The sequence below is a fragment of the Atractosteus spatula genome, chromosome 5 (assembly GCF_055471065.1).
Source record: "Atractosteus spatula isolate fAtrSpa1 chromosome 5, fAtrSpa1.hap1, whole genome shotgun sequence".
Classification (NCBI taxonomy): Eukaryota; Metazoa; Chordata; class Actinopteri; order Semionotiformes; family Lepisosteidae; genus Atractosteus; species Atractosteus spatula.
The window spans coordinates 12,575,926-12,603,215 of NC_142710.1; the positions used below are offsets into that span (position 1 = coordinate 12,575,926).

The following is a 27,290-nucleotide window of genomic DNA, read 5'->3' on the forward strand; positions in this document are numbered from 1 at the left end:
TTTATCCTTTTTAAATCAACTTTCAATTTTAAACAAATAGATAAGACACGTTTCAACCGGTCGCTCGAGCTATGTTTTTAAAAGTATTAGAACAAGCAACTTCCTGCTTTAAAAGACCAGTGCTGTACTGTTGTTCGTAACAAAAGCCTTCTTAACAGTGCCTAGCTTGGTAGCCAAGAGAGAGAGTCTTGATCATCCCTGGGGGGGGGGGGGGGGGTTGTTTTACAGCAGCAGTGTTGGTGTACAGATGGACAGAAGAAGAAAAACGACAGGAACAACAATATACACACATCAGGTGGGGAGCTGCGTCAGCATGCGTAGGCTGCAAAGGGACAAGTAATAGGTTTATTCCTGCTGAAAAAAAGAAGAAAGAAAACACAACGTTTCGGCCGTGGAGCCTGCTCACACCTGAAGAAGGCTCAGCGGCCGAAACGTTGTTTTTTCTCTCTGCTTTTTTTCAGTAATGGAATAAGTCTATTACTTGTTCCTTTGCAATAGACACACGTATTTCCACAGAAGGTCAAGTGTCAAGTAAGGATATGGCTACAGGTACGAATGAGGACTTGAGTCTGCTGGTTTGGGGGCTGGGGGGTCAGTATCTACGTTCTGATAGGTTTAACTGGAAATGATTAATAATAATATCACTTTATTAACCTTTTACAATTTTCTTGCATTAGGAATGTGTCTTTTCTCAGACCCCAGCTCCACGAGACACACAGAGAGGGAGAGAAGCTGGGGGTCAGAGCGCAGGGTCAGCCATTTATACAGCACCCCTGGAGCAGCTGGGGTGAAGGGCCTCGCTCAGGGGCCCAACAGAGTAGGATTCCTCTGCCGGCTGCAGGATTTGAACCAGCAAATTTCCAGCCACAGGTGCAGATCTTTAGCCACAGAGCCACTGCTCCGCCCAAAATGGGGGGTGAAGGATCGTCCCTGATAGATTTTGCTTTTCGCGAAACACGTGAATGAGAGACGGAGGAGAGGGGCTGGAAGATCAGCCCCAGTGACCTTCTGACACATTTTCGCCAGTCTGCCCAGTTTGTTCTTGCCTCTCAGAGTCAGGTGACCAAACCAGCAGATCAGGGGGAAAAGTTTGAACGAAATCCACAATGAATCATCGACCTTAAAATACTTCAGCTTCCTCAAGAAAAAAAGATATTGTTGACCTTTCCTGAGGACCAGGTCAGTACTGGCTTCGAAATTAAGCTTGAAGTCCAGGACAGTCCCCAAGTACTCGCGTTGCTCTACGAGCTCCACTGAAGCTCCCCCCCATGTCGGTAAGGGTGGGAGTGCTGGGTGTTTTTCCTGAAGTCAATTATCATGTCTTTGGTCTTGGACACCTTGAACTTGAGGCAGTTTTGTTCACACCAGGCCGCAAACTCATCGACGACGGGTCCCTGGCTCCTCTCGTCTGCCTGCAGCAGGCTAACAATGACAGAGTGGCCGGCAGATCTGATGAGGTGGCCTGAGAGGTGATAGCTCATTCAATTGTTAGTGTAAAGGACAAAGAGTAAGGGAGACAAAACACATCCTGTGGGGGGGGCGGACTCAGTGGAGGAATGCCTTTTGATGGCTAAGACATTGTTGACTCCCACCCTCTGGGTTCCATCTGTCAGGAGATCAGTAACCCAGCTGACCAGACTGGAGGTGAAGAGCCAGCGCCCGTCACCAAGTCGCCCCCAGCATGTCCAGTTTGTCAAGCGCACAGGCGCGAGGAAATGCTTATTCACATGTGTGCTCCACTGCAAAGACATTAAGGAAACACCCCAAAAAAACATAAAACACCGGGCAGCGGCAGCAGCAGCAGCAGCAGCAGCACAAGTCGGCACCAGCAGTGGCGGAGCGTCTGCGTCTGCGGATTTAAATACACTGGAGGCAAGAGGACAAGCGGGGAGGCAGTCCGGCAACAAATTCAACTGAGCCCCAGTGCGAACGCCTTTCAAACTTCCGGGGCGCCGAACAGCGCACCCGTGGACATGCAACTGCAGCGGACGACGATCTATGTCAGCACGCCTCCCGTGTAATTGGGTTGTAGCTCGCAGCCTCACAACTGGACGGCACTTCTGCGTGGACGGTGAGAGCGGGGAACTGGCGGAGCCGCGGACTGTAGCGTCTTATTCGCCAGCTCCTAATTGGCGCGTTTCGTTCCGCCTTAAATGCTGCTGCGGTGATGTTATGTCGCCTTTCGCCGGTAGATGGCTCTCTTCGGTCTTTTTTTAAATGTACTACGCCGGATGCTGTTACCGTACATATCCTCAGTAAAGGGGAAGATGTAAGCAAGTAGTGACTGTCCAAATTGCATTTCTGTATGAAATTTGAAAATCGAAGATCACATGGCATGTGAGGATTTATAGTCAACAAAATAGCGCACCTTCTGTTGGTCTGCTTTTTTTAAAAAAAACCAAACAGTACAGTAACATTTCCTGTACTTCAGGATTTTGACAGTCTATCACATTGTCTCCCACGCCTCGGTGTCAAAATTGTGAGACGATCTTATAATCAGGAGGGAGGGCCATAGCAAATCAGCAGAAAGTGCAATCGCCGTTTGCCGATGCGTTCTCTCATGCCATGTTCAGAGGGTTATAAGCAGCACAGCCAGGGGGATTAGCTCACATGGTAGAGCGCTCGCTTAGCATGCGAGAGGTAGCGGGATCGATGCCCGCATCCTCCAGCTTTTCGCGCTGAGCGGTGGCTCTGTGGCTAAGGATCTGCGCCCGTGGCTGGAAGGTTACCGGTTCGAATCCCGCGGATTAACCCCAGCTGTTTAAATATATATATGCTGTATAAATGGCTGACCCTGCGCTCTGACCCCCCAGCTGCTCTCCCTGTCCGTGTGTCTCATGGAGAGCAAGCTGGGGTCTGCGAAAAGACGAATTCCTAATGCAATAAATTGTATATGGCCAATAAAGTGATCTTCTCTTAGAAAACGATACAGTAAAATGTCCTGTATTTCAGGATTTTGACAGTCTGCTACATAGTCTCTCACACCTCGGTGTCAGAATTGTGAGATGATTTTAAAATCAGGGGGGAGGGCCATAGTAATAAGCAGAAAGTGCAATCACCTTTTCTCAGTGCAAGTTTGTGTTATTGTGAGTTTTTAAAATTGGTTTGCGATTTTCTGAAATATATTCCATACAAAAATACAGAAAATGTATTAGAAGTTCGATTTTCACGTTTTACCCACAGTCTGGAAATTAAAATGGGCAGAACTTCAAATTAAGAGGCGTTTGGGGCGAAGTCGATGATTTCGTGGTTTCTGTTTTGTCGCGGACAACAGCGCACGGGGCTGTCTGAGCGTAAACATTTGCAACCCTGAGACGCCTTGTTTCAGCCTCTGGAGGGGAGAGACACACACACACACACCGCGTACCGCCCCTCCGAGGTGACATCACGGAGACCTCCTTCGTGATACAGAAATTCCGGGGGAAAGGACGGACGGACGCACGCACGGACGGAGGAGGGGGAGTTGGTGGTAGTGCTGGGGGGGGAGAGACGGAGGAAAAACAAAATCTCGGTTGTAGCCCCCCCCCACGTGCAAAACACGGCTCCGTGCAAGCGCGAGGCTGAGCATGACCGATGATTTATGTCCGGGCAGAGCTGGGGAGGTGAAGCTGCTAGCCGGGAGCGTGCGAGCGACAACACGGATGTGCTCCGAGGAGTGACCGGAGCCCGGCGTGGACGCAGTGGCAGACGATGTGGACGGGAGCCGCTGCACATGGTGAGTTCGAGACAGCATCTCCTCCTCCTCCTCCTCCTCCTCTTTTTCTATAATGGCTTTTATGGTCGAGCTTTGGGGGGGAGGGGGGGTTGGATCTGAAGAGAGTGGGTCCCGTAGTTCCTAACGCAGACCTGTGCGCAGGAGGGAGCACCTCCGGAGGCGCAGAACTCGCTCGCTGCGCAACGACAGCGGGCTGCCCACGTCTCTCAAGGACGGGCAGACAAAGCTGGTCTGCGGATTTCATCGAGTAAACCTGAAACATAGAGGTCCGGAACGTTCCGCGTCTAAATCTGAGCAGATGCGGCGCAGCCTGGGCGGACCACGTCTGCCCCTCACAAACATGGCTTTTCTGTACCCAAACCTGCTGGTTTATTTATCACGGCCGCCATCTTGGATGTGGTCCGCAAAACTCCCCCTTTCAGTTCCCCCCCTGTGCTAAATCGTCGTTTTGGATAACGTGCAAGAATGTCTCCGTGAAAATACTGGGTGTGCCGTGTGCTCAATCCGGCAAGAACACCTTGTAAAACAACGCCGGTTCGTTACGGAGGCGCCGGCGAATCGCGTCATGTGATAAGTCACGTGGGACTGAAGCCGCGTCACGTTGTCCAGGCGATGGGGGGGGGGTTGGTACTGAGGGTCGGTGCGTCACAACAAACAGGCCTTGGGTGAATGTTAAATCACGTTTTATTAAAAACAAAACAGAACTTTAAAAAGATGAAGTAGTCATCCGTTTTGTAGACCATTTGGAAATTTGCGTAACCCCTCTCCGCGTACGTGTGCCACCGGACAATGTCTTGGTCTGATTCAAAACAAGACAACACAGCAGTCCTCACTGCGTGACAGGTTCGTACGAGACACCTGCGCTATTAAAGGTGAAACAGATACTTGCTTTGCGTGTGAATGACACGTTCCAAAACAGAATCCAGTCCACTTTGTCTAAAACTCAGGGCGAAACCCATTGAATTATTCCAGAGTAATTTCAACATGCGTCCCGTGCAGCGTTCGGCACCTTACACCGGTGAAGTTTGAGGAAAAGAGGTTTCGGTTGACTGGCTACCAGTGTGGACTCGGAACCTCTATTAGTGCTGTCTAAAGACGTGAAAGCTAAAAGAGTATAGTAAGAAAAATGTTGAAAACAAGAGTGAAAGTGTATATCAATGATAAAATAGAACGGTGCATAGTTATCACTGAGTTTAATCTTGTAAACATGGCTTTTGTTCTGTATGTTGAATTAAAATCAATATCTGGTGAGCACTGCTGCCCCGGGTGCAATTCCTCTGGGTGCTGTCTGTGTGGAGTTTGCATGTTCTCTCTGTGTTCACGTGGGTCTCCTCCTGATGCTCCGGTTTCATCCCACAGTCCAGGGACATGCTGGTGTGTTAATTGGCTTCTGGGTAAATTGGCCCTGGTATGAGTGTGTATCTGTGTGTGTCCTGTGATGGACTAGTGTCCTGTCCAGGGTGTGTGAGAGTGTGTGTCTGTGTGTGTCCTGTGATGGACTGGCGTCCTGTCCAGGGTGTGTGAGAGTGTGTGTCTGTGTGTGTCCTGTGATGGACTGGCGTCCTGTCCAGGGTGTGTGAGAGTGCGTGTCTGTGTGTGTCCTGTGATGGACTGGCGTCCTGTCCAGGGTGTGTGAGAGTGCGTGTCTGTGTGTGTCCTGTGATGGACTGGCGTCCTGTCCAGGGTGTGTGAGAGTGTGTGTCTGTGTGTGTCCTGTGATGGACTGGCGTCCTGTCCAGGTGTGTGTGTGTGTGTGTGTGTGTGTGTGTGAGTGTGTGTCTGTGTGTGTCCTGTAATGGACTGGCGTCCTGTCCAGGGTGTGTGTGTGTCCTGTGATGGACTGGCGTCCTGTCCAGGGTGTGTGTGTGTGTGAGTGTGTGTCCTGTGATGGACTGGCATCCTGTCCAGGGTGTGTGAGTGTGTGTCTGTGTGTGTCCTGTGATGGACTGGCGTCCTGTCCTGTGTCTGTGTGTGTCTGTGTGTGTCTGTGTGTCTGTGTGTGTCCTGTGATGGACTGGCGTCTTGTCCAGGGTGTGAGTGTGTGTCTGTGTGTGTCCTGTGATGGACTGGTGTCCTGTCCAGGGTGTGAGTGTGTGTCTGTGTGTGTCCTGTGATGGACTGGTGTCCTGTCCAGGGTGTGTGTCTGTGTGTGTCCTGTGATGGACTGGTGTCCTGTCCAGGGTGTGTGTCTGTGTGTGTCCTGTGATGGACTGGTGTCCTGTCCAGGGTGTGTGTGAGTGTGTGTCCTGTGATGGACTGGCGTCCTGTCCAGGGTGTGTGTGAGTGTGTATCCTGTGATGGACCGGTGTCCTGAATTGTAGTCAATTCAAAGTACGAGCTGGGACTTTCCCATTTATAGAATCAAGCAGTTACACAAAAAACAAGGACAGAGGAGGACGATTTTCTTGAGGAGGGATACCACTCCATAGGAGTTGTATATTTGTGCAATAAGGCATTAAGCAAAGATGTTGCAGAACAAAGACAGCTTATTAACAACTCCAGCTATCCACTCCCCACTAGTCCTTGAACATTATTTTAAGGTGCGGCGCAATTTCAGCTCCACAAATCTCATCTGACAACTCCTGTCACTCCTCAGGCACGTTTTCTGCCCAACAACAGCTAAGAGCTCCAATATGCTCTTAACTCTTTCCTTCAAGTGTGAGACTTCCCTTCACCTGTCTCACTCACACTCCCCACCTCACCTCATCTACACCCCTGCTGCAGCTCCCTGGTTCATTCCTGGCAACAGAGAGGGGGGCTGGGCAGCCTGATGCTCTCAGCTAGACAGGGAGTCACACCAGAGACAGGAGTTTCTACTTACCTCACCCCTCTATCTCATTTGTTAGAACTGTTGTAACAAACAAATACGTCCTGGACCCCGCGATGAAGCTGAACAAGTGAAAGAATTGTTCAGAGTTTATAGGTGCAGAGCTCCAGTTTATATAGCAAACTGCAGCTGTTTCTGACGCAAATTGTTACCTTGGTGATGGGGGGGAGGTCACCTGTGTTCGGACATTCCCAAGACCTTGAACACTTTGAGTGGCCGGTCTCATCTTCCCACGGTTAGGGAGTCTCCAGCTCGCACTTGGGAATCTCTTATCAGTGAACTCCCATCCCTGCCGTACCTCAAAAGTGCTGAAGCGTGTTTTGTACCAGAAGAAGTCTTTGTGCCGAAAGAAATCAGTTAACCCCCCTTTTCTCACATCTCATATCTTTCTTCAGAGCCTAACTACTGAATTGTTAATACTTATAATTGTCTGGCATAGCCAGACCTTGCTGGGACCTGATCCTGTTCTTGATTTGAGTCTCCTGGTCTTGTGAGTCTGGCCGCCCAGCTCGTTACAGTAGTGGAGCTCTCTGCAGTCCTGGGAGAAGACGGGCAGATGGTTCGCACTCAGAAAAGGCGGGGCACAGGGAGAGAGATCGGATGTTCACGACTTCTTCTTTTGATCCTCTGGTACTTGTGATACTTCTTTGAGACACTTCAGGCATCTTTCTCAGACAGTTTTCTTACGTTTGAACTTCTGGTGGAGTAAAGACTTGCGTGTCTTCTGTGCACGTTGACCACGATAGTACCCGGTGTTTATGTGTGTGTGAACAACTGTCAAGCTGTACCTACCGTACAGCACTGGACCGTAAGTGAGCAGCAGTGTTCCTGTTGTCCTACCCGTCGTTTATGCACCGGCTAATGTCGAAGAAAAGTCTTCACTAAGGTGAGGTGTGGTCAAGCAGAGTCCTTTATTCATGCGCATGGGGAGGATATAATCATGCAGATCTGAGAGCAGCCTCTCATACAGATCTGTGAGTAACCTCTCCACCGAGATGATAAATGCAATGAGTTTTATACAGCAAATTCACACAGGAAAGCTCATTCTAAGTTTCCATATTAGGAGTTGTTTTTCTCTCTACAAACATTTCTTTGTAATTGACCACGTTCTTCTTAAGAAGCAGTTCTACCTTGCATATAGACAAAAGGAAGTATATAAATAAAAAGTGTGAAATGAGCTAGACATTCTGCGGTTTGTAATATTAATGTCAAAAGGTCAAATAATATGCTTGAATTATCCTTTTATACTGTTGCTAAGCAAAAAGCATAGTCACTATTTTATATACTTAATAAAAAAAGGCAAATGCTAAAATTCTTCCTCATTCCCCCCTTTTGTCCTTTTAGAGACAACTACACTCTTTTACACTTCTATAACACACATTTCCAAAAATGCTTCATCTTCACTTTCATAAGGTTGCAGCAGAGTTGGAGATGTTCGGACAGGCTTAAGATTAGTTACTTTGATAAGACATAGCGAGCGTAGCTTCTTTAAGCACAGAACTAACAATAATGATAACCAAAATCACAAACCCATAGAAAATATACTGCACTAGGGTAGCACCCCAGGGTCCAAATAAACTCTTCACCCAACTACAAATTCCCAAATCATCAGGATTATAGTTAAGATATTTCTTCTCAGCCAGGTTGTCGATATGTTCAGAATCACTGGAATATAGGTGCAACACTCGGAGCCTGTCACAGCACTCATACCGCCCTGGGCAGCCAAAAGGTAGTCCAGTGCCATATGATTCTGCATTGCAACAGTCCTCAGTGCCACCAATTCCACATTTATTGATTGAAGACCTTTGGTCGTCTCACTTGCCGATCTCTCCAACGAATCAGCCTTATTTATACTGTAGCTTCAAGGGCCGGCTTGGCCCCTCCATACGGCAAACAGGCAATAGCAAAGAACCTTTCAGATTCCATGATCTTCCTTTTCTGGCGAACAGGCTTAGACTGGAAGGGGCCTTCTCTGTACCCTGATACGGGGAACCACATCCTAAATAACATGATCTCGACCGTCCCTCAGGCAGCCAGTGCTCCCCGCAAATCCATAAAGTACCGTGTAAGGATGGCTGAGGTGTGGCTTCTTTAAAGCGAGTTATCATAAAGGTCTCATTGTCACCAGGACCATATCGAAATGTGACTTCTCTTCTTGTTATTGAGGCATCCTCTTTCTCACTCGTTACATTCTTCGTGAAATTAAATCGACGGATGGAATTTCCTAAAAATCTTGTGCCTTTAGTTCTTACGGCACAGGTAGACTGGAGCCCAGCATAATCTTAGGGGGTTTACAAGATAGGTCAACAGCTGGGCAATAACTCTTAGAAAAATCTACACATTGTCCCCCTGCCTCAGCTGTACCGTTTTGCAGAACAATTCGAGCTGAAGTTGTAAAATGTCTCTTTGTTCCGTTCCTGCCAAACATCCTATTATGAACAAACCAACCACAATGATCATTTGCATCTAGGGGAATCACTCCCAGGGGTAACCCCCCTGACAGCAGTTTTTTTGGGGCACCGCTGTGCAAACCCAACACGAACTCCGATTCTCTCTGCTCGCATACAAATGTGACGGAGCTAAAAATGTATTTATGCCGTTCACTCCCTTATCATGGGTGTGCTCATCAATTCGCAGTTTCTTTTCAGTCTGTACTTAATTCACGTTCTGCCCATCATCTTCTTCTGGGCCTCTACTCCGGGCCTGCGATGTTTTCCCCGTGGCACGGGACTGGTGTCATGTGCTTCAGGGCCTCCTGATCTGGCCAGTGGTGGTTCCCAAGTCAGGGAACAGTTTAATGTGCTATTATTTGCATTCCTTCCGACCTAGGCTGCAGTGGGTTCTTTCGTCAGTGATCCTTGATGCAGACAAAATCACCCGGCTGAAAGGAGCGACGGTCTTCGGCTGTTGGTTCGGCCTGCGCTGCTTGCACCTGCGGATTAAAAGCCTTGACAGCTCGAATTAGACCAATGCAAAAGGACAATATTGCATCATCCATGTGATGAATATCCATTTCCTTCAATGTTAAGGGAGGAGATACCGGCAGCCTCATAGGCCTGTCCATCAGAACCTCATGTGGCGAGAGTCCAGTCCTTCTGTTCGTGGATGACCGCATGTCCATCAACGCAATGGGCAGCGCATCAGGCCATTTAAAGCCAGTTTGTTTGCAAATTGGAGCTAATTTGTTTTTCAGGATTCTATTTTGTCTCTCCACTGCTCCTGCAGACTGAGGGTGATATGGGCAGTGTAGGTGCTGTGTTATTTGTAAGGCCTTACACATTTCTTTCATGATTTATCCAGTGAAATGAGTTCCTCAGTCTCTAGAAATCATCCCTGGGCTCCCAAATCTACACACCACATCTCTCATTAAAATTTTTACAACACTAGTGGTATCCGCTTTTCTGCAAGGGTATGCCTCAGCTCATTTAAAAAAAACAAACATATCCACAATCACTAACGCATATTCGTACCCACAACACTTCGGCGTCTGTACAAAATCAATATGTATACAGTATGTACGAAAGGTCCCCATGGTGGAGGATGTGCAGAGGTGGCAACTTTTGGACCCTTTCCAGGGTTGTGCTGCTGGCAGATTACACATTGTTTTCTCAGCTGTTCTGCTACACTGGTGAATCCAGGGGCAACCCATTGAGTTTGCACCGTCTGACACATCCCCCCCCTTTGCCCGTATGGCCCTCACCGTGCGCCAGGCGGGCAAACCATGGGAGTAGAGAACGGGGTGCCACCACGCGGCCGTCGTGGGAGACCCACAGTCCCTTAGCAGTATTATAACAGCAACCAGAGCCCACCCAAGACTCCTGTTCCCTCTCATCAGTAGCTGCCTGCAGAGCCGCCATGCCACTTAAGGAAGGAGTCTGAGTGCGCTCCAACAAAAACTCTTTCTGATCTTCCTGTGCGCGCCTCGCACTTCCCGACTGCAGTAGAAGCTGGTGAGAGTACAGCAGTCGGCAGATTTGAAATTAGACTTGTATGCTAGATAAGGGTGTCATTTGAAGTAAGAAACCCTTGTTCTTTCCGCAGAGTGCCAAAATCGTGCACTACGTCATAAGCATATAATGAGTCTGTAAAGATATTAAAAGATTTTTCTTTTTCTAAGCAACATGCATGGGTAGGAACAAGCAATTCAGCTTGTTGAGCAGAGCACGAGGGTGGCATTTTAGCAGCTTTCACAACAGATCAAAGAGCCATCAGAAGTTTATCACAAACGCAAAACACAAGCCAATTTAACTTGATAAAAAAACACACTGCCTTGAAGAGCGAATCAGTAAGGACATACAGTAGTTATTTAGTGTGAGCTGTCAATGGTCTCAATAGTTTTCCTATAATAGATACAGGACAATTTCAACAAGGGCTGTCTCTTTACATGACTCGCAACAAAGGCAGACAGGTTAATGAAGGGAAGTTGGCAGTGAGTCTCAAAGTCAGTCTACCCTGTCTAAACCGCCATCCTACAGTATATGTTGCTGCAGAAAAAAACATCTGCTCACAGCAGTCAGACACAGAGAGCATCTGAGAGCATCCTAGCAAAGAGAAGCCTAGCACATTAAAATCTCATCTAGAGCTATGGGGCTTGATGGTCACAGAGCTCTAACTGTTTAACTGAACCAAATACAGATCAAGTCAGTCATTAAGGAAATTTATTTTCATTCACACAGCCTCATCAAAGCCACCTTCATCATTCGGGTCATGTATCGGCCAATCTGCCTCCTCGTTTTTGTTTTGAGGACGTTGTAAACCTTTAGGACCAATATGATCTAGCAACAAGGTTGTGTCACTGTAATTAGGCTGATGACAATCAATAACAAGGCTTAACTTTCTTTCAAATTCTTTACGATCATCAGGCAATTTAGGAAAAGACTTGAGTAATGCAAATCATTCACTACGAGACCAAGGTCAATGTAGTTCCTTCTGGACCTGGAAAAGCACACATTGGCATTTCACGAACAAAGCCACTTGCCCCTGAAAACCCAGAACCCAGTGGGTGTTCTCCCACTGCACCAGGTACCGGTCCTCTGTCTGATTGTGCAGGTGGACGTTGCTGCAATTCTTGAATTTGACAGCGCCCCGTTTGGGAGCGCATGTTTGCAGATGGAGGATCAATTACAACTCCCCATTTGCCAACAGAATAGGCTGGTGGAGGTGCACTGGGAGAAGCCTGTGGAGGTGGGCGATGTGGTTTATAATAGTGAGGGTTCCAGTCATCATGATCGTGCTCAGAGGAAAGAGGCTCTGGCTCCGGGCCGCTTTCTAATTTCGGTTTAGAAAGAGACTTTCTTTCTAGTACGCATGGCCATGACTTTAGCTGCAGCTTGCTGTTCTTTAGTTTCAAGACTAGCCTTTTTTTGAAGCTTCCCATCATTTCTGTGATTCCTCTTTCCATGACATATAAGCTTTCCAATTCACTTTCTTTCCTTTCTTCTCCTTCTCTTCTGACTTTCCCCTTAAGCTTTCTATTTTATCCCTGTCATGTATCCCATCTTCAGGAAACCTCTTTTTCCTAATTCCACTTTCCCCTGTCCATTCTGACCACTTACAAAGATCCTTCATAGTTATGGGCCTCTAGTTGTCATATATAAATCATGTGCAAGTTCCCTTTTGAGGTACTGGCACATTTTGAGAGCTCTGATTATTTCCCATATTTACTAAGAAACTACCTATATTATTTAAACAGCAGAGGTTTAGTGATCCAACTACATTTGTCTCCTACACAAATGTTAATAAGTTCCTTATAAGTAATACACATAGTTCAAAATATAATTCTGCAGTTTTCTTCTCTTTTTTATATATACTTACACTTATATTCTACTATATGCAAAAATCAATTATTATCCCTGGCGCCTCTTTCGTTTGATAAATATTTTCCCTTGCACCTATTACCCTAGCTTCACAGTTCATGAACTTAAAAATCCTTTTTTTTTTCTTCTGCCGGGACTCTAACCCGGGCTTAGTGGGACTCTAACCCACCTGTTCCTGCCGGGACTCTAACCCACCTGTTCCTGCCGGGACTCTAACCCGGGCTTAGTGGGACTCTAACCCACCTGTTCCTGCCGGGACTCTAACCCGGGCTTAGTGGGACTCTAACCCACCTACAATATTCAGAATCTACCTGACCACACAATAAAACTCGGGTCACGTACCCTGTTGAATTGGGAAAATCCCTTCTACGATCAAGCGACAACAGCAACCACTCAGGGAATTTCAAAAGGCTCCCTTATGGTGTGCACTGTGATCTGTTGTCGCTCACTCGTTAGGAAAAATTCCCTCTCCACAGGGGTTTGTGACCCTGCTCGCAGCGCCAAGAAATTGTCGAAGAAAAGTCTTCACTCAGGTGAGGTGTGGTCAAGCAGAGTCCTTTATTCATGCGCATGGGGAGGATATAATCATGCAGATCTGAGAGCAGCCTCTCATACAGATCTGTGAGTAACCTCTCCACCGAGATGATAAATGCAATGAGTTTTATACAGCAAATTCACACAGGAAAGCTCATTCTAAGTTTCCATATTAGGAGTTGTTTTTCTCTCTACAAACATTTCTTTGTAATTGACCAGGTTCTTCTTAAGAAGCAGTTCTACCTTGCATATAGACAAAAGGAAGTATATAAATAAAAAGTGTGAAATGAGCTAGACATTCTGTGGTTTGTAATATTAATGTCAAAAGGTCAAATAATATGCTTGAATTATCCTTTTATACTGTTGCTAAGCAAAAAGCATAGTCACTATTTTATATACTTAATAAAAAAAGGCAAATGCTAAAATTCTTCCTCACTAATGACTTGACACACGTTTACACTGATCTTTCCCTGTGTGGGTGCTGTTCTGTGCTGTATTGACGTGAAATCTGTGTGTCTGGGGAAACGCTCGTCGGTTCCGTAACCGGCTGGAGATTTCACCTTCTTGAGCGGTTTCCGAGGAAACGAAGTAAGCGCGTTTCGCGAGGGCGTGCCGTGACGTGTGATGTCTGCTGTCACTGCGCTGCTTCGGCAGTAACCGCGTTTTGAAAGGCGTCGCTCCAGATCCCCAGCCTCCCGCCGGCTGAACGCCGGAGGCGGCTGCTGAGCTTGTTGTGTGACGGGGAGGCAGCTGGTCACACCAGAGCTGATTCGCCGTAAACATGGCTGACCCTGCGCGCTGACCCCCAGCTTCTCCCCCTGTCTGTGTGTCTCATGGAGAGCAAGCTGGGGTCTGGGAAAAGACACATTCCTAATGCAAGAGATTGTAGAGGGCCAGTAAAGTGATCTGATCTTACGATCTTGTCTTATTTACAGCTGTTCTTACTGTGCACGCTTGTCCAACCCGTTCCTCTACATTTTCAACTGCAATGACTTTTCAGAATTATTCGAGCGTGTCTTTCTCGGGGTGGGGGGTGGGTGTGCTGCGGTGTGTGAGTGAAGGCAAAGTTGAGACAGGTCTTGATTTCAGGCTGTTGGGCCACAGATCGGGTCTGCTCTGGGCGGAGCGGTGGCTCTGTGGCTCAGGATCTGCGCCTGTGGCTGGAAGGTTGCCGGTTCGAATCCTGTGGCCGGCAGAGGAATCCTACTCTGTTGGGCCCCTGAGCGAGGCCCTTCACCCCAGCTGCTCCAGGGGTGCTGTATAAATGGCTGACCCTGCGCTCTGACCCCTGGCTTCTCCCCCTGTCTGTGTGTCTCATGGAGAGCAAGCTGGGGTCTGGGAAAAGACACATTCCTAATTCAAGAGATTGTATATGGCCAATAAAGAGATCTGATCTGATCCCTCAGCCACACAGTCCAGAAACCGTCCTCAGTGTGATGACAATACAACCAATCTAGAGCAAGTCAGTGAAGCCAAAAGACACAGCAGTTATTATACATGCTGCCCCTCCCACAGATGTTGTGTGTCACTCAGGGGGACTGACAGGAGTGATGATCAGAGGGGCTGAGTTTTTACCCCCCTCGTTGGTACAGGGGCTGAAGAATGGGTAGAGCTTCTCCCTGAAGGTGTCGTAAAAGGTGAACATGTGGGTCCTGGCCTCCACGTTGTAGAAGGAGACCTGCCCCTCCTCGTAATCCACGTACACCCCCACCTTCCGGGGCTTCTGGGCCAGCCGGAGGGGGGTGGCGGGGTCGGTGCGGAAAACGTAGGTCCTGATGCAAGAGATTGTATATAGATAGATAATACTTTATTAATCCCGTAGGGAAATTGATGATGGCCAATAAAGTGATGTTATGCAGGCAGGCGCTGCATGCGATCTGCCTGCGTCTTGAGAGCCGTAAAGAGCCGCGTCCCCCCCCCCCTCTGCCCACAGGAGCTGTGGAGGAGCCCGCCGTCGCCGAAGAGGAGCCCTCCGGGCCGGTGATCGTGAGGGTCTTCGATCAGGAGTGGTGCCGCTCCCTGTGGGGCTTGGAGGAGCCGGCCGGCGAGGACGCGGCGGCGGGCCTCGTGCCCGGGAGCACCGAGGTGAAGTCGTGCGCCGCGCCCGAGCGGGTCGTGGACCCCAGCGACATCAGCCCCAGTGCCCTCCACGCCGCCGTGAGGGACTCCCAGCTGAACATCGTCCAGGTGGAGGATGACGTTCCCGGGCTGGGCGCCTCCTGCCTCTACCTCGTCCACCCCGCGCCGGGGGCGGAGCAGCAGGAGGAGGTGGGGGCCCCTCTCTGGGGTCGGGAGGGCGGGGCCGGGCCGGCCGAGGCCGAGGAGCCCGGGAAGAGAGAGCCCAAGGAAAACGGGCTCGTCCGGATTTACACGGGCGTGTGCGAGCAGCTCATGGCCCTGAACGAGGGGGACGGGAATCTGGACCCCGGCCGGCACGCCCAGCGGGAAGCCGGACGGAACCCGCGATGCCCGGCTGCCAAAGCGGCCGGCGGCGGGCGCGACGGCGACGCCCGTGCTGAGTCGCTGTCCTGTCGGAGCGCTCGCCCTGGACGCAGCGCGGCAGAGCTCGGGCCCGGCGCGGATCTCACCGCGGGGGAGAGCAGCGCGCCTGTCAAGAGTAAGTAGGGCTGCCGCCACGTGGCATCCTCTCTCCGCCAGGTGCCAATCAGGCGATGAGAAAGAGGCAGCAGACCATATCTATTCTTCGAGTAGTCAGGCCCCTGAGTGCCCCCCTGCGCTCAGAGTAGACGTACGACCCCCGCCCGTGAAAAGTAAGAGTTTTTGTAAAGCAAAAATTAACTCCCGTCCTGGTTTGAGACTCTCATCCAGATGTTTCTTGAGAGAAGCCAGGGAATTGACTTCAACAACATGGCTGGGCTGCTTGTTCCACACCCCTACCAACCTTTGTGTAAAGTAAGACCCCCCCCCCCCCCCCCGCCGCCCCTCCTGGTAGAAGGATACTCCAGCAAGAGTACCAGAGTATTTGGCTTCATCAGCATGGCGGTATATCTTGTTTCACACTCCTGCCACCCTTTGTGTAAAGACTTACATGCTTTTCTCAGCTTTCTCAGTCAAACTAGGCTGTTGTGCATCTGGATGAAGGGGCTGCTCTGTCTCAGTATCTCAGTATTGTCCCCACTTTATTCACGGACTTCAGAAAGCCCAAACCCCCTGACTGGGGGGGAATCGTCCCAAGGAGAGGCACTTAGATGTTTTAATGAAGCTGTTACAACACACAAGTAAGTTCTGGACCCCGAGATGAAGCTAGGCAAGTGAGTTTTATTGCATGCGAGGAACAGTACATTCAGAATTGTTCGAAGTTTATAGGTGCAGAGCTCCAGTTTATATAGCAAACTGCAGCCGTTTTTGACGCAAACTGTTACCTTGGTGATGGGGGGGGGGGAGGTCACCTGTGTTCGGACATTCCCAAGACCTTGAACACTTTGAATGGCCGGTCTCATCTTCCCACGGTTAGGGAGTCTCCAGTTCGCACTTGGGAATCTCTTATCAGTGAACTCCCATCCCTGCCGTACCTCAAAAGTGCTGAAGCGTGTTTTGTACCAGAAGAACTCTTTGTGCCGAAGGAAATCGGTTAACTCCCTTTTTCTCACATCTCATATCTTTCTTCAAAGCCCTGACGTCCAGAAATAAAATACACTTGCGTGAGGGTGGGGGTTTCGTGGCCGACAGCTGATAGATCCGGCTGTGCGTGAACACTCGCTCATTCCTGGGTGTATCCAGGCTGGGGCAGAAGGTTTCATCCAGTCGCCGAAGCTTCGTCTCGCCCCTCCTAGGGGCTGGCTGTGGAAGGGTCCCCTCCCTGCTCCCCCCGGGGGTGTTTAACCAACCGTTCCCGCGTGTTCTGCTGCCCCAGGGCTGTGAGTGAGAGAGCCGTCTCCCCTGTCTTTCTGCAGGAGCCCGGGAGGAGGCCCTTGCCCGGGGCGCGCAGGGGCCGGGCCCCGTCATCAAGAGGGTCTTTGACCAGGAGTGGTGCAGCTCCCTGTGGAGCTCCGCGGAGCCGGCCTCCGAGAGCAGCAGGGCGCCGGGGGGTCGGGTCCCCAGACCGGACCGCCGGGACGCTGCCCACGCCGGGGCAGGGGTCTCCGAGCTGCGAGGGGCCACGGTGAAGCAGGAGGTCGATGACCGGAGTGGATTTCACTCAGCAGTGCCGGGCTCCCTCTTGAGCTTTGTCCAGGTTAAAGACGAGCGCCCTGACCTGGGCACTGCCCGTCTTTACTCTGCCCGTGCCCACCCTGCGCCAGGAGAGACACGGGGGACCTCTCTCCGTATCAAAGACGAGCGCCCTGACCTGGGCACTGCCCGCCCGGCGCCAGGAGAGCGCCAGTCTCTCCGTGTGAAGGAGGATGTGTCCGGGCTGGCAGGGGGGCCCATCAAGAGGGAGGCGGCTGAGGAGGAGCTGGTGCAGGTGTCGGGGGGCGTGTGTATAAACGCGGAGGACAGCAGGCCGGATTCCAGGCCTCAGGCGGAAAGGACACCCGAGGGCGCGAGGGTGCCCGCCAGCGACCGCAGGACCCCCGGAGGCGCCCGTGTGACCTCCGAGCGGGCGTCTGAGTCGGTGCCTGCCCAGATCAAGCCCTTCCTGCGCAGGGTGAGGTACACGGTGTGCCACGGGCCCGGGGCGGCGCAGGAGGGAGAGACCGGGTGCAAGGAGGAGCTGGACAGGGAGGAGGGACAGGGGGAGCCCACCGTCGTCGTCATGTGTAAGTGTCGCCGCCTCACTGCTTCCTTCAGCTTCCAGCTGGAGAGAGAGTTAGGAGCACCCAGGGCAGAATACCATCAGGTGGCAGGAGGGTAGAACAAGCTGCCCAGCCATGTTGTTGAAGCCGATAACCTGACTTCTCTCGGTACACAGCTGGGTGAGCTCCTCCAGTCAGGACAGGAGGCCCTTCTTTACACAGAGGGGGGTGGGGGTGGGGAACAGGCTGCCCAGCTGTGTTGTTGAAGCCGATACCCTGGCTTCTCTCCAGACACAGCTGGGTGAACTCCTCCAGTCAGAACAGGAGGCCCTTCTTTACACAGAGGGGGGTGGGGGTGTGGAACAAGCTGTTGTTGACGCCTGTACTCTGGTTTCTCTCCAGAAACTGCTGGATGAGATGTCAAAAAGCGCAGAAAAAGAACTATTTTGTTTACGTGCATCAGTGCTTCTCAAGCTGCAGGCCTTGGAAATGCTTTTGTGGTTGCCCAGCTGTTGTCTAAGTTATAGATTAAGGAAACGGCCTTGAGATAATGACTGGAATGTGTTGGCTCAAGGTCTCAAGCTCTGTAGAAGTGAGGCATGAGTTGACTTTGTAAAAGCTGCAGTAGTGGGAGTCCGTTCATAACGAGGTCGTTAAGAGAAGGCCTGTTCAACTCTGAAACAAACCTGCTTGCGTCTTGCTGTGCAGTATCACAGAGCCGGAAAGCCCCAGCAGGTTTTGTCCAGTCTGTCCTGCAGGGCAGTCTCAATGCCATGCTGCTGTGTGTACAGAGCTCGGTAAAAGCAGGATCTGCAGGAAGCCCTCTCCTGCTCAGCTGCTGAAGGATTTCCTACAGGAATAGCTCTCGGGCTCTGGATTGATCCTTGTTTAATCAGCTCGGGTGAGGCAGGCAGCCTTGTTGTGACAGAAGAGTTCTTGCTCCGGGATGAGAGTGAAAACAGATAGGCTTTATTATGTGCCTACAAGGAACACCTCCAACAGTTGGGGTGTTCAGAGAATACAAAGCACGCAGTTACCTCTACACAGCCCGGTAACGTCAAGATTTCCATGGCTACAAGGAATTTGTCAGGGTGTAGGGTTAAGATCGTGTTCAGAACAATTGGCCATTAAGAGAAGTTGTGGTTATCTGTCTGCCCAGAATTCCAGAGGTCATGATGCTTGCCCTCCCTTACAGCCTTGAAATAAGCTGAAGTTTCAAAGATAATCACAATTCCCGAACACAGACTTGAGCCATGTAGATATACCCCAATCATCAGGATTATAGCTGTGGCACTTTTGGCCCTCGTCATAAATGTGTTGGGCTAAATCAGCGATATGTTCAGAAGTGTCAGGAGCATAGGTGCAGCATTCAGCACCTATTACAGCACCCTGTGCAGCCAGCAAGTAATCAAGAGCCACCCAGTTTTGCATAGCAACCGTTCGGAGAGCTACCATTTCATCGTTTATAGCTTTCGTCCCCTCAGAGGTTTCCTCAGCTAATTTTTCTCAAGAAGCAGCCATGTTAATACATCCCCGAGCAAGCGTAGCTATCCCATACATGGGGAAGGCGATGGCACAGGATCGCTCAGTCTCCGTAATCTTCCATTTAATTAGCTTCATAGCGTGAAGGGGGCCGTGTGGTTGGGTTAGGGTTAGGGTTAGGACAAGTAAGGCACTGGCAGCCAAACAAACTCGCATAGGCCAAAGGGCCTCTCCTCCCTCACCTTTGTGTGTTTGTTAATTGTGTTTGTTTTGGGCTTTTTTTTTTTATTTTCCACAGTGCAAACAGGCGCTCAGGCACCTTGCAGAACGGGGTCCAGCAGCTCGCCTGTCCGTCAGATGAGAACCCCCAGAATGAGACCGTTGGCGCCCCTGAACACACCCCAGGTCATTTTTTTTCTGCTTTTTCAGCCTTTCTGGTGGTTATAGTCTCGTGCAGCGGTTCTCAAACTTCTTGGACCAAGTACCACCCCTGATCAAACCAAGTGCCACCTCCAGGTCATCTTCTCATAGGAACCCCAGAAAATCTCAATGACCAACAACTCGCACACGCATATAATACAAAATATCACTGAGCACTTAGTTCGTTTGGATCGGAACGCCTTGTAGCTGTTTTCCGGCGCTTGCTAACACTAGCAGTGCTGTCTGTGTCGGGTTCAGTGTCGGAGCTAGTGTCGACGGGATTAATATACATCCGGATTTGCCCGGCCACGTCCTCTATTTTGATCCTTATATCTCCGTCTGGGGGAGGGGGGGGGGGGATTTTCAAATATCCAGAAATGCCCGGGATTTCGATCCCATTATTTTCACTGCGAGGAATAATTAACGGATTATTGTAAAGATAGTGGATGAGGAGGTTAGAAAGAGAGCGAGAGAGTTTCTTTACTTCTCTAGCTCGCTTCGCGACCCGCGTCCTCGTTCAGTTTTCGTCCTGTACGCGTATGTATTCCGGCACGAGAGAGCGAAATCAGGAACCGATATCCGTGTCTTTACCCGGCCTGCGCAGTGCAGAAGCGGCCCCTCGAAAGGCTCCCCGTTTTGTTTCTCGTTTTCCTGCCCTCGAACACGGTGCCAAAGCGCAAGTGTAAATTCACAGCGGAACTAAAAAAAAAAAAAAAATCCGTTTCCGTGCTGTCGAAGCGGCAGAGCAGACTGGGAGGCTGAAAGTTTGGTGTGTAAGCCAGGTACTTCTGTCTCCGTGGCAAATGAAGGTGTACTTGACTCGCGAGCTCATGTTGACTCGGACAAACGCAAGAAGGCAACGCGAGGAGAGAGTTCGTCACCCAAATGAACAGATTCTTTTGTAAAATCTGGCAGCAAAACAGAGGATACTGTTATTGTGGCAGAGGGGGCTTACGCATTTCACACAGTTAAACCTCATCCCAGTTACTTTACCAATGAACATGAAACCTGGGGTATTTTGAAAACCCTCTCTTCCCCACCCCCTTCCCAGACAAGGCAACAGGACAGTTCCTCAGGGTGTCCTCTTGTTTTTGATGTGGCCGATGTATAATCCTCCTGGTTCTCAGCGGGTGTGCGTGATCTGTCGGAGCCGGCGTCAGTACTCTTGGCGTCTGTTCCTTTCAGCCAGGACATAGTACTTGATTTTTGTGAGGTATTCAATTTCGACCGCTTGTTCTGTTGGCGAGCGTGGCGCTCGGCTGCGTCTCTGAAAGCTCGAGAGGAGTCTGCACGCTCGAGTATTAGCGCGCGCTGTATCGACGTAGCGAAGTACGTAGGCTGCGTATTTGACACACAAACTCATTTTATTAAAATACAGAATATGAAAACCCGTCTCAAGCTCACAATCCAGTTCGCTCACCCCCTTCCTGTGGCAGACGTTCCGGTTCAGTCACGGGATGAACCGAGGGGCTGTGGTCCGTCTGTCCCGGGACCCTGCAGCTCCCCGGGGGGCTCTGGTCCGGGACCCTGCAGCTCCCCGGGGGGCTCTGGTCCGGGACCCTGCCGTCGGAGACCCCCTGAGACTGCGCCAGGCGATACCTCGGTGATCTCGAACCCTTTTTCTGCACGCAGGGGGCCACGGAGACCCGCCTCCCGACAGAGCGCGGAGCCGAGGCCGGATGCGGTGCGGAGCGAGCAGGTGAGAGCGCGGAGCGAGGGGGGGTCTAGCCGCATGGGGCTCCGGCGGGCCTCTGGCAGGGGAGAGCAGTGGTCAGGCTCGCCCTTCAGAGCCCAGAGCTGGAACACCCCCATCCTTTCTGCTCTCGTCAGACTGCGGGAGCGAGGGGGGGCAGAACCGTCTGAGGAGTACTTCTGAGTGGAATGAAACAGGCGGGGGGGTGGGGGGAGATTCCCAGCATTCCCTCATGATGAGGCAGTCGGGATTTAGTGGGGATTAGCAGGCTGGCTCACGAGAGAGAGAGAGATGGAGTGTGGGGGGACGGGTCGGTCCCGGAGAGACACTGGCCGTAGGGAGTGTGGGGGGACGGGTCGGTCCCGGAGAGACACTGGCCGTAGGGAGTGTGTGGGGACGGGTCGGTCCCGGAGAGACACTGGCCGTAGGGAGTGTGTGGGGACGGGTCGGTCCCGGAGAGACACTGGCCGTAGGGAGTGTGTGGGGACGGGTCGGTCCCGGAGAGACACTGGCCGTAGGGAGTGTGTGGGGACGGGTCGGTCCCGGAGAGACACTGGCCGTAGGGAGTGTGGGGGGACGGGTCGGTCCCGGAGAGACACTGGCCGTAGGGAGTGTGGGGGGACGGGTCGGTCCCGGAGAGACACTGGCCGTAGGGAGTGTGGGGGGACGGGTCGGTCCCGGAGAGACACTGGCCATAGGGAGTGTGTGGGGGGACGGGTCGGTCCCGGAGAGACACTGGCCGTAGGGGGTGTGGGGAGACGGGTCGGTCCCGGAGAGACACTGGCCGTAGGGAGTGTGGGGGGACGGGTCGGTCCCGGAGAGACGCTGGCCGTAGGGAGTGTGGGGAGACGGGTCGGTCCCGGAGAGACGCTGGCCGTAGGGAGTGTGGGGGGACGGGTCGGTCCCGGAGAGACGCTGGCCGTAGGGAGTGTGGGGGGACGGGTCGGTCCCGGAGAGACACTGGCCGTAGGGAGTGTGTGGGGACGGGTCGGTCCCGGAGAGACACTGGCCGTAGGGAGTGTGGGGGGACGGGTCGGTCCCGGAGAGACACTGGCCGTAGGGAGTGTGGGGGGACGGGTCGGTCCCGGAGAGACACTGGCCGTAGGGAGTGTGTGGGGGGACGGGTCGGTCCCGGAGAGACACTGGCCGTAGGGGGTGTGGGGGGACGGGTCGGTCCCGGAGAGACACTGGCCGTAGGGGGTGTGGGGGGACGGGTCGGTCCCGGAGAGACACTGGCCGTAGGGAGTGTGGGGGGACGGGTCGGTCCCGGAGAGACGCGGGCCGTAGGGAGTGTGTGGGGACGGGTCGGTCCCGGAGAGACACTGGCCATAGGGAGTGTGGGGGGACGGGTCGGTCCCGGAGAGACACTGGCCGTAGGGAGTGTGGGGGGACGGGTCGGTCCCGGAGAGACACTGGCCGTAGGGGGTGTGGGGGGACGGGTCGGTCCCTGAGAGACACTGGCCGTAGGGAGTGTGGGGGGACGGGTCGGTCCCGGAGAGACACAGGCCGTAATGAGAGTTGTGTTGGGGTCTTGGGGGGTAGGTCAGTCCGAGGGCAAGAGGCCCCATTCAGAATCCTCCGAGGAAAGCAGCACCACAGGAGGGTACTGCCTCCGGAAGAAGCAGAGAGTCGATTACAGTGAGGAGCCAGAGCTCAGCGACTGCTCGGGTGAGTTTAACACCACTCAGCTTCCCACACCCCTACTCTTACTGACAGTGTCCTGGGATCTGTACTGAGCAGCAGTCAGGACACCGCTACTCTTATTGACAGTGTCCTGGGATCTGGACTGATCAGTCAGGACACCCCTACTCTTACTGACGGCGTCCTGGGATCTGGACTGACCAGCAGTCAGGACACCCCTACTCTTACTGACAGTGTCCTGGGATCTGTACTGACCAGCAGTCAGGACACCCCTACTCTTCCTGACAGTGTCCTGGGATCTGTACTGACCAGCAGTCAGGACACCCCTACTCTTCCTGACAGTGTCCTGGGATCTGGACTGACCAGCAGTCAGGACACCCCTACTCTTCCTGACAGTGTCCTGGGATCTGGACTGACCAGCAGTCAGGACACCCCTACTCTTCCTGACAGTGTCCTGGGATCTGGACTGACCAGTCAGGACACCCCTACTCTTACTGACGGTGTCCTGGGATCTGGACTGACCAGTCAGGACACCCCTACTCTTACTGACAGTGTCCTGGGATCTGGACTGACCAGCAGTCAGGACACCCCTACTCTTACTGACGGTGTCCTGGGATCTGGACTGACCAGTCAGGACACCCCTACTCTTACTGACAGTGTCCTGGGATCTGGACTGACCAGCAGTCAGGACACCCCTACTCTTACTGACAGTGTCCTGGGATCACCAGTGATCAGTAACCATGGTTAATATATTAATTGGCTAATGGGCCTTGATTTATTGTCTCATCCAGTCCCCAGTCGCATTACTGGGTGTGTGGGGGACTCACGCCATACTGGGCCACTGGTTTGGAAGTTCTGGTCCAGAAAGAAGAGTGCCCCCTACTGGTCTGCTAGCACCACTGTCTACAGCGACCTGGTGTCCAGGCCCCCCATCCCGTCGCTGTCCTGCCTGGTGCAGTGACCTGAAGGGGGGATCCTGCAGAGTGGCGCTCCGGCTGAATCCCTGTTTGTCCCCACAGGTCTTCTGGACCAGGAAGGAAGAGCGAAGAGCTCGGCTGAACCGACAAGGCCAGCAGGTAAGGAAGGCAGGGCTGAACTGCAGGAAACCTCGCATCTGTCGGGCCGTCATGAGGGGTGTGTGGGGCTCTGGGGTACAGGACGGGCTTTTGTGAGGGGTGTGTGGGGCTCTGGGGTACGGGCCGGGCCGTTGTGAGGGGTGTGTGGGGCTCTGGGGTACGGGACGGGCCGTCGTGAGGGGTGTGTGGGGCTCTGGGGTACGGGACGGGCCGTAATGAGTGTGTGTGGGGGTCGGGGTACAGGACGGCCTGTAATGAGTGTGTGTGGGGGTCTGGGGTACAGGACGGGCTGTCAGGAGGGGTGTGTGGGGCTCTGGGGTACGGGACGGGCCATCATGAGGGGTGTGTCGGGCTCTGGGGTACGGGACGGGCTGTAATGAGTGTGTGTGGGGGTCTGGGGTACGGGACGGGCTGTAATGAGTGTGTGTGGGGGTCTGGGGTACGGGACGGGCTGTAATGAGTGTGTGTGGGGGTCTGGGGTACGGGACGGGCTGTCAGGAGTGGTGTGTGGGGCTCTGGGGTACGGGACGGGCCGTTGTGAGGGGTGTGTCGGGCTCTGGGGTACGGGACGGGCCGTCGTGAGGGGTGTGTCAGGCTCTGGGGTACAGGACGGGCTGTCATGAGGGGTGTGTGGGGCTCTGGGGTACAGGACGGGCCGTCGTGAGGGGTGTGTCGGGCTCTGGGGTACGGGACGGGCTGTAATGAGTGTGTGTGGGGGTCGGGGTACAGGACGGCCTGTAATGAGTGTGTGTGGGGGTCTGGGGTACAGGACGGGCTGTCAGGAGGGGTGTGTGGGGCTCTGGGGTACGGGATGGGCCATCATGAGGGGTGTGTCGGGCTCTGGGGTACGGGACGGGCCGTCGTGAGGGGTGTGTCAGGCTCTGGGGTACAGGACGGGCTGTCATGAGGGGTGTGTGGGGCTCTGGGGTACAGGACGGGCCGTCGTGAGGGGTGTGTCGGGCTCTGGGGTACGGGACGGGCTGTAATGAGTGTGTGTGGGGGTCTGGGGTACAGGACGGGCTGTAATGAGTGTGTGTGGGGGTCTGGGGTACAGGAGGGGTGTGTGGGGCTCTGGGGTACGGGATGGGCCATCATGAGGGGTGTGTCGGGCTCTGGGGTACGGGACGGGCCGTCGTGAGGGGTGTGTCGGGCTCTGGGGTACAGGACGGGCTGTCAGGAGGGGTGTGTCGGGCTCTGGGGTACGGGACGGGCTGTAATGAGTGTGTGTGGGGGTCTGGGGTACAGGACGGGCTGTCAGGAGTGGTGTGTGGGGCTCTGGGGTACGGGACGGGCTGTCGTGAGGGGTGTGTCGGGCTCTGGGGTACGGGACGGGCCGTCGTGAGGGGTGTGCCAGGCTCTGGGGTACAGGACGGGCTGTCATGAGGGGTGTGTGGGGCTCTGGGGTACAGGACGGGCCGTCGTGAGGGGTGTGTGGGGCTCTGGGGTACGGGATGGGCTGTAATGAGTGTGTGTGTGTGTATTGGAGTTTTTGTGACAGTTCTGTCTGAGGACAAGAGGTTCCAGCAGCAGAGCAGCACCGCCAGCACCGCCAGCACCGCCAGCACCAGCAGCACCGCCACCACCAGCAGCACCCCAAGAGAGAACAACCCGCAGAAGAAACGACGAGTCCACTTCAGCGAGCTGGCGGAGTCCGACGAGTACTTCTGTGAGTGAGTCTTTGGCCAAGACGGGCAAATTCACACGCCACACAGCTCGGCCTCCTGTTCTGGACGGGGCCTTTGAAAATCCTGGGGGCCCCGTCCCTGTGCCTCTAGGGGCCCTACCGACGAGCCGGCTGGGTCTCCCCGCGCCCAGTGTCTTGACGAGGTGTCAGGGCTTAGAAAAGCTGGGGGGGATCAGGGATCAAGTCAGCATGGGGGGGGTCCCCAACCCTGGTCACAGAGAGCCCGGGTTCCGAATCCCATCTCGAACCTGAATTTACTGCACCCCCCCCCCCAGCTGGGCCCCCTAGGACAAGTAGAGCTCATCTACACCCCAAAAACCATTAACTGGCCTAAAGGCCTGTAGATCCTGAAAGAGTCTGCAGCAGTGGAGTGGGGAGTCTCAGGCTGCACTGATGAGCTAGAGCTAAGCCGAACACGCCCCTCCTGTGTGCCTGGTGTTGTCTGACCCAGCGCCGTGTCCGCTGTCCCTGTCGGTTCCAGTCTGCCCGGAGTGCAAGTTCTTCTTCTTCGAGGAGTGCGAGCAGCACGGCCCGGCCCGATTCGTCGAAGACACCCGGGCCGAAGTGGGCCTGGAGCGGAGGGCTCGGCTCACGCTGCCTCCGGGCCTGAGCCTGCGGGACTCCAGTATCCCCGGCGCGGGGCTGGGGGTCTTCAACGTGGACTCGCTCGTCCCCAGAGGGGTGCACTACGGGCCCTACGAGGGGGAGCCCACCAGCAAGGAGGAGGCCACGCTCAGCGGGTACTCCTGGATGGTGAGTCACTGAGGCCCGAGCTCACAGCCCCGCTGAGACCTGTGCTGTCGGCTCGTACCCTGTACCTGCTATAAGTGCTCACACTGGTATTGACTCGTACAGTTGGGTTTATGAGTCCTCAGTGTGGATACTGAGACCAGGGCCTGTAGCGCTGTCGGCTCGTACCCTGTACCTGCTATAAGTGCTCACACTGGTATTGACTCGTACAGTTGGGTTTATGAGTCCTCAGTGTGGATACTGAGACCAGGGCCTGTAGCGCTGTCGGCTCGTACCCTGTACCTGCTATAAGTGCTCACACTGGTATTGACTCGTACAGTTGGGTTTATGAGTCCTCAGTGTGGATACTGAGACCAGGGCCTGTAGCGCTGTCAGCTCGTACCCTGTACCTGCTATAAGTGCTCACACTGGTATTGACTCGTACAGTTGGGTTTATGAGTCCTCAGTGTGGATACTGAGACCAGGGCCTGTAGCGCTGTCGGCTCGTACCCTGTACCTGCTTTAAGTGCTCACGCTGGTATTGACTCGTACAGTTGGGTTTATGAGTCCTCAGTGTGGATGCCGAGACCAGAACCCATCAAGCTTTTGTGTGGACACACTGATCTTAAAGCTGAAAGCATGGCTAATATAACACAGCACAGTAACACTCTATGGGCTTCGCACAACTGGTTGTGCCATTCCCTTGTGAGGCATTTAGCCACTAGGAGCTGCAGAGTGGTGCTCTTGCAAAGTAAATTCATGTTCAACTATTTACTCACTGACTCTATAGCCCTACAGGCAGGAGGTCAGTGTGGAGCGGTGTGGACTCATCCTTCACCTTAGGGGTCCCTAGGTTCTACGGGAGCCCTGGTCTAGTCAGTGGGGGTGTCTCCAGACCTGGTTCTGGGGAGCCCCGGTCCAGTCAGCTCAGGCATCTGTCTCCTTACCTGCTCTGAGAGACCTGGTCCAGTCAGTA

General features: G+C 53.1%; 1 protein-coding gene and 1 non-coding gene across 3 annotated transcripts in view; both read left to right on the plus strand.

Annotated features, from left to right (window-relative positions):
* The first annotated feature begins 2,595 nt into the window (after positions 1–2,595).
* trnaa-agc (transfer RNA alanine (anticodon AGC)) lies at positions 2,596–2,668 on the plus strand. Its single transcript has one exon. It is a non-coding gene; the product is annotated as a tRNA-Ala (tRNA).
* A 734-nt stretch (positions 2,669–3,402) lies between these two features.
* LOC148834148 (uncharacterized) overlaps positions 3,403–27,290 on the plus strand; it is a 31,874-nt gene continuing 7,986 nt past the window's right edge. For both annotated transcript variants that reach the window (XR_016091073.1, XM_088916685.1), the window contains exons 1-9: positions 3,403–3,715; positions 14,826–15,509; positions 16,807–17,613; positions 19,370–19,476; positions 21,124–21,190; positions 22,727–22,852; positions 23,845–23,901; positions 25,388–25,567; positions 26,067–26,338. Coding sequence is in view for 1 of the 2 variants with exons in the window: in XM_088916685.1 (XP_088772811.1) it covers positions 3,691–3,715; positions 14,826–15,509; positions 16,807–17,613; positions 19,370–19,476; positions 21,124–21,190; positions 22,727–22,852; positions 23,845–23,901; positions 25,388–25,567; positions 26,067–26,338 (2,325 nt within the window). In the remaining variant the exon portion in view is untranslated. The remainder of the gene's footprint in view (positions 3,716–14,825; positions 15,510–16,806; positions 17,614–19,369; positions 19,477–21,123; positions 21,191–22,726; positions 22,853–23,844; positions 23,902–25,387; positions 25,568–26,066; positions 26,339–27,290) is intronic.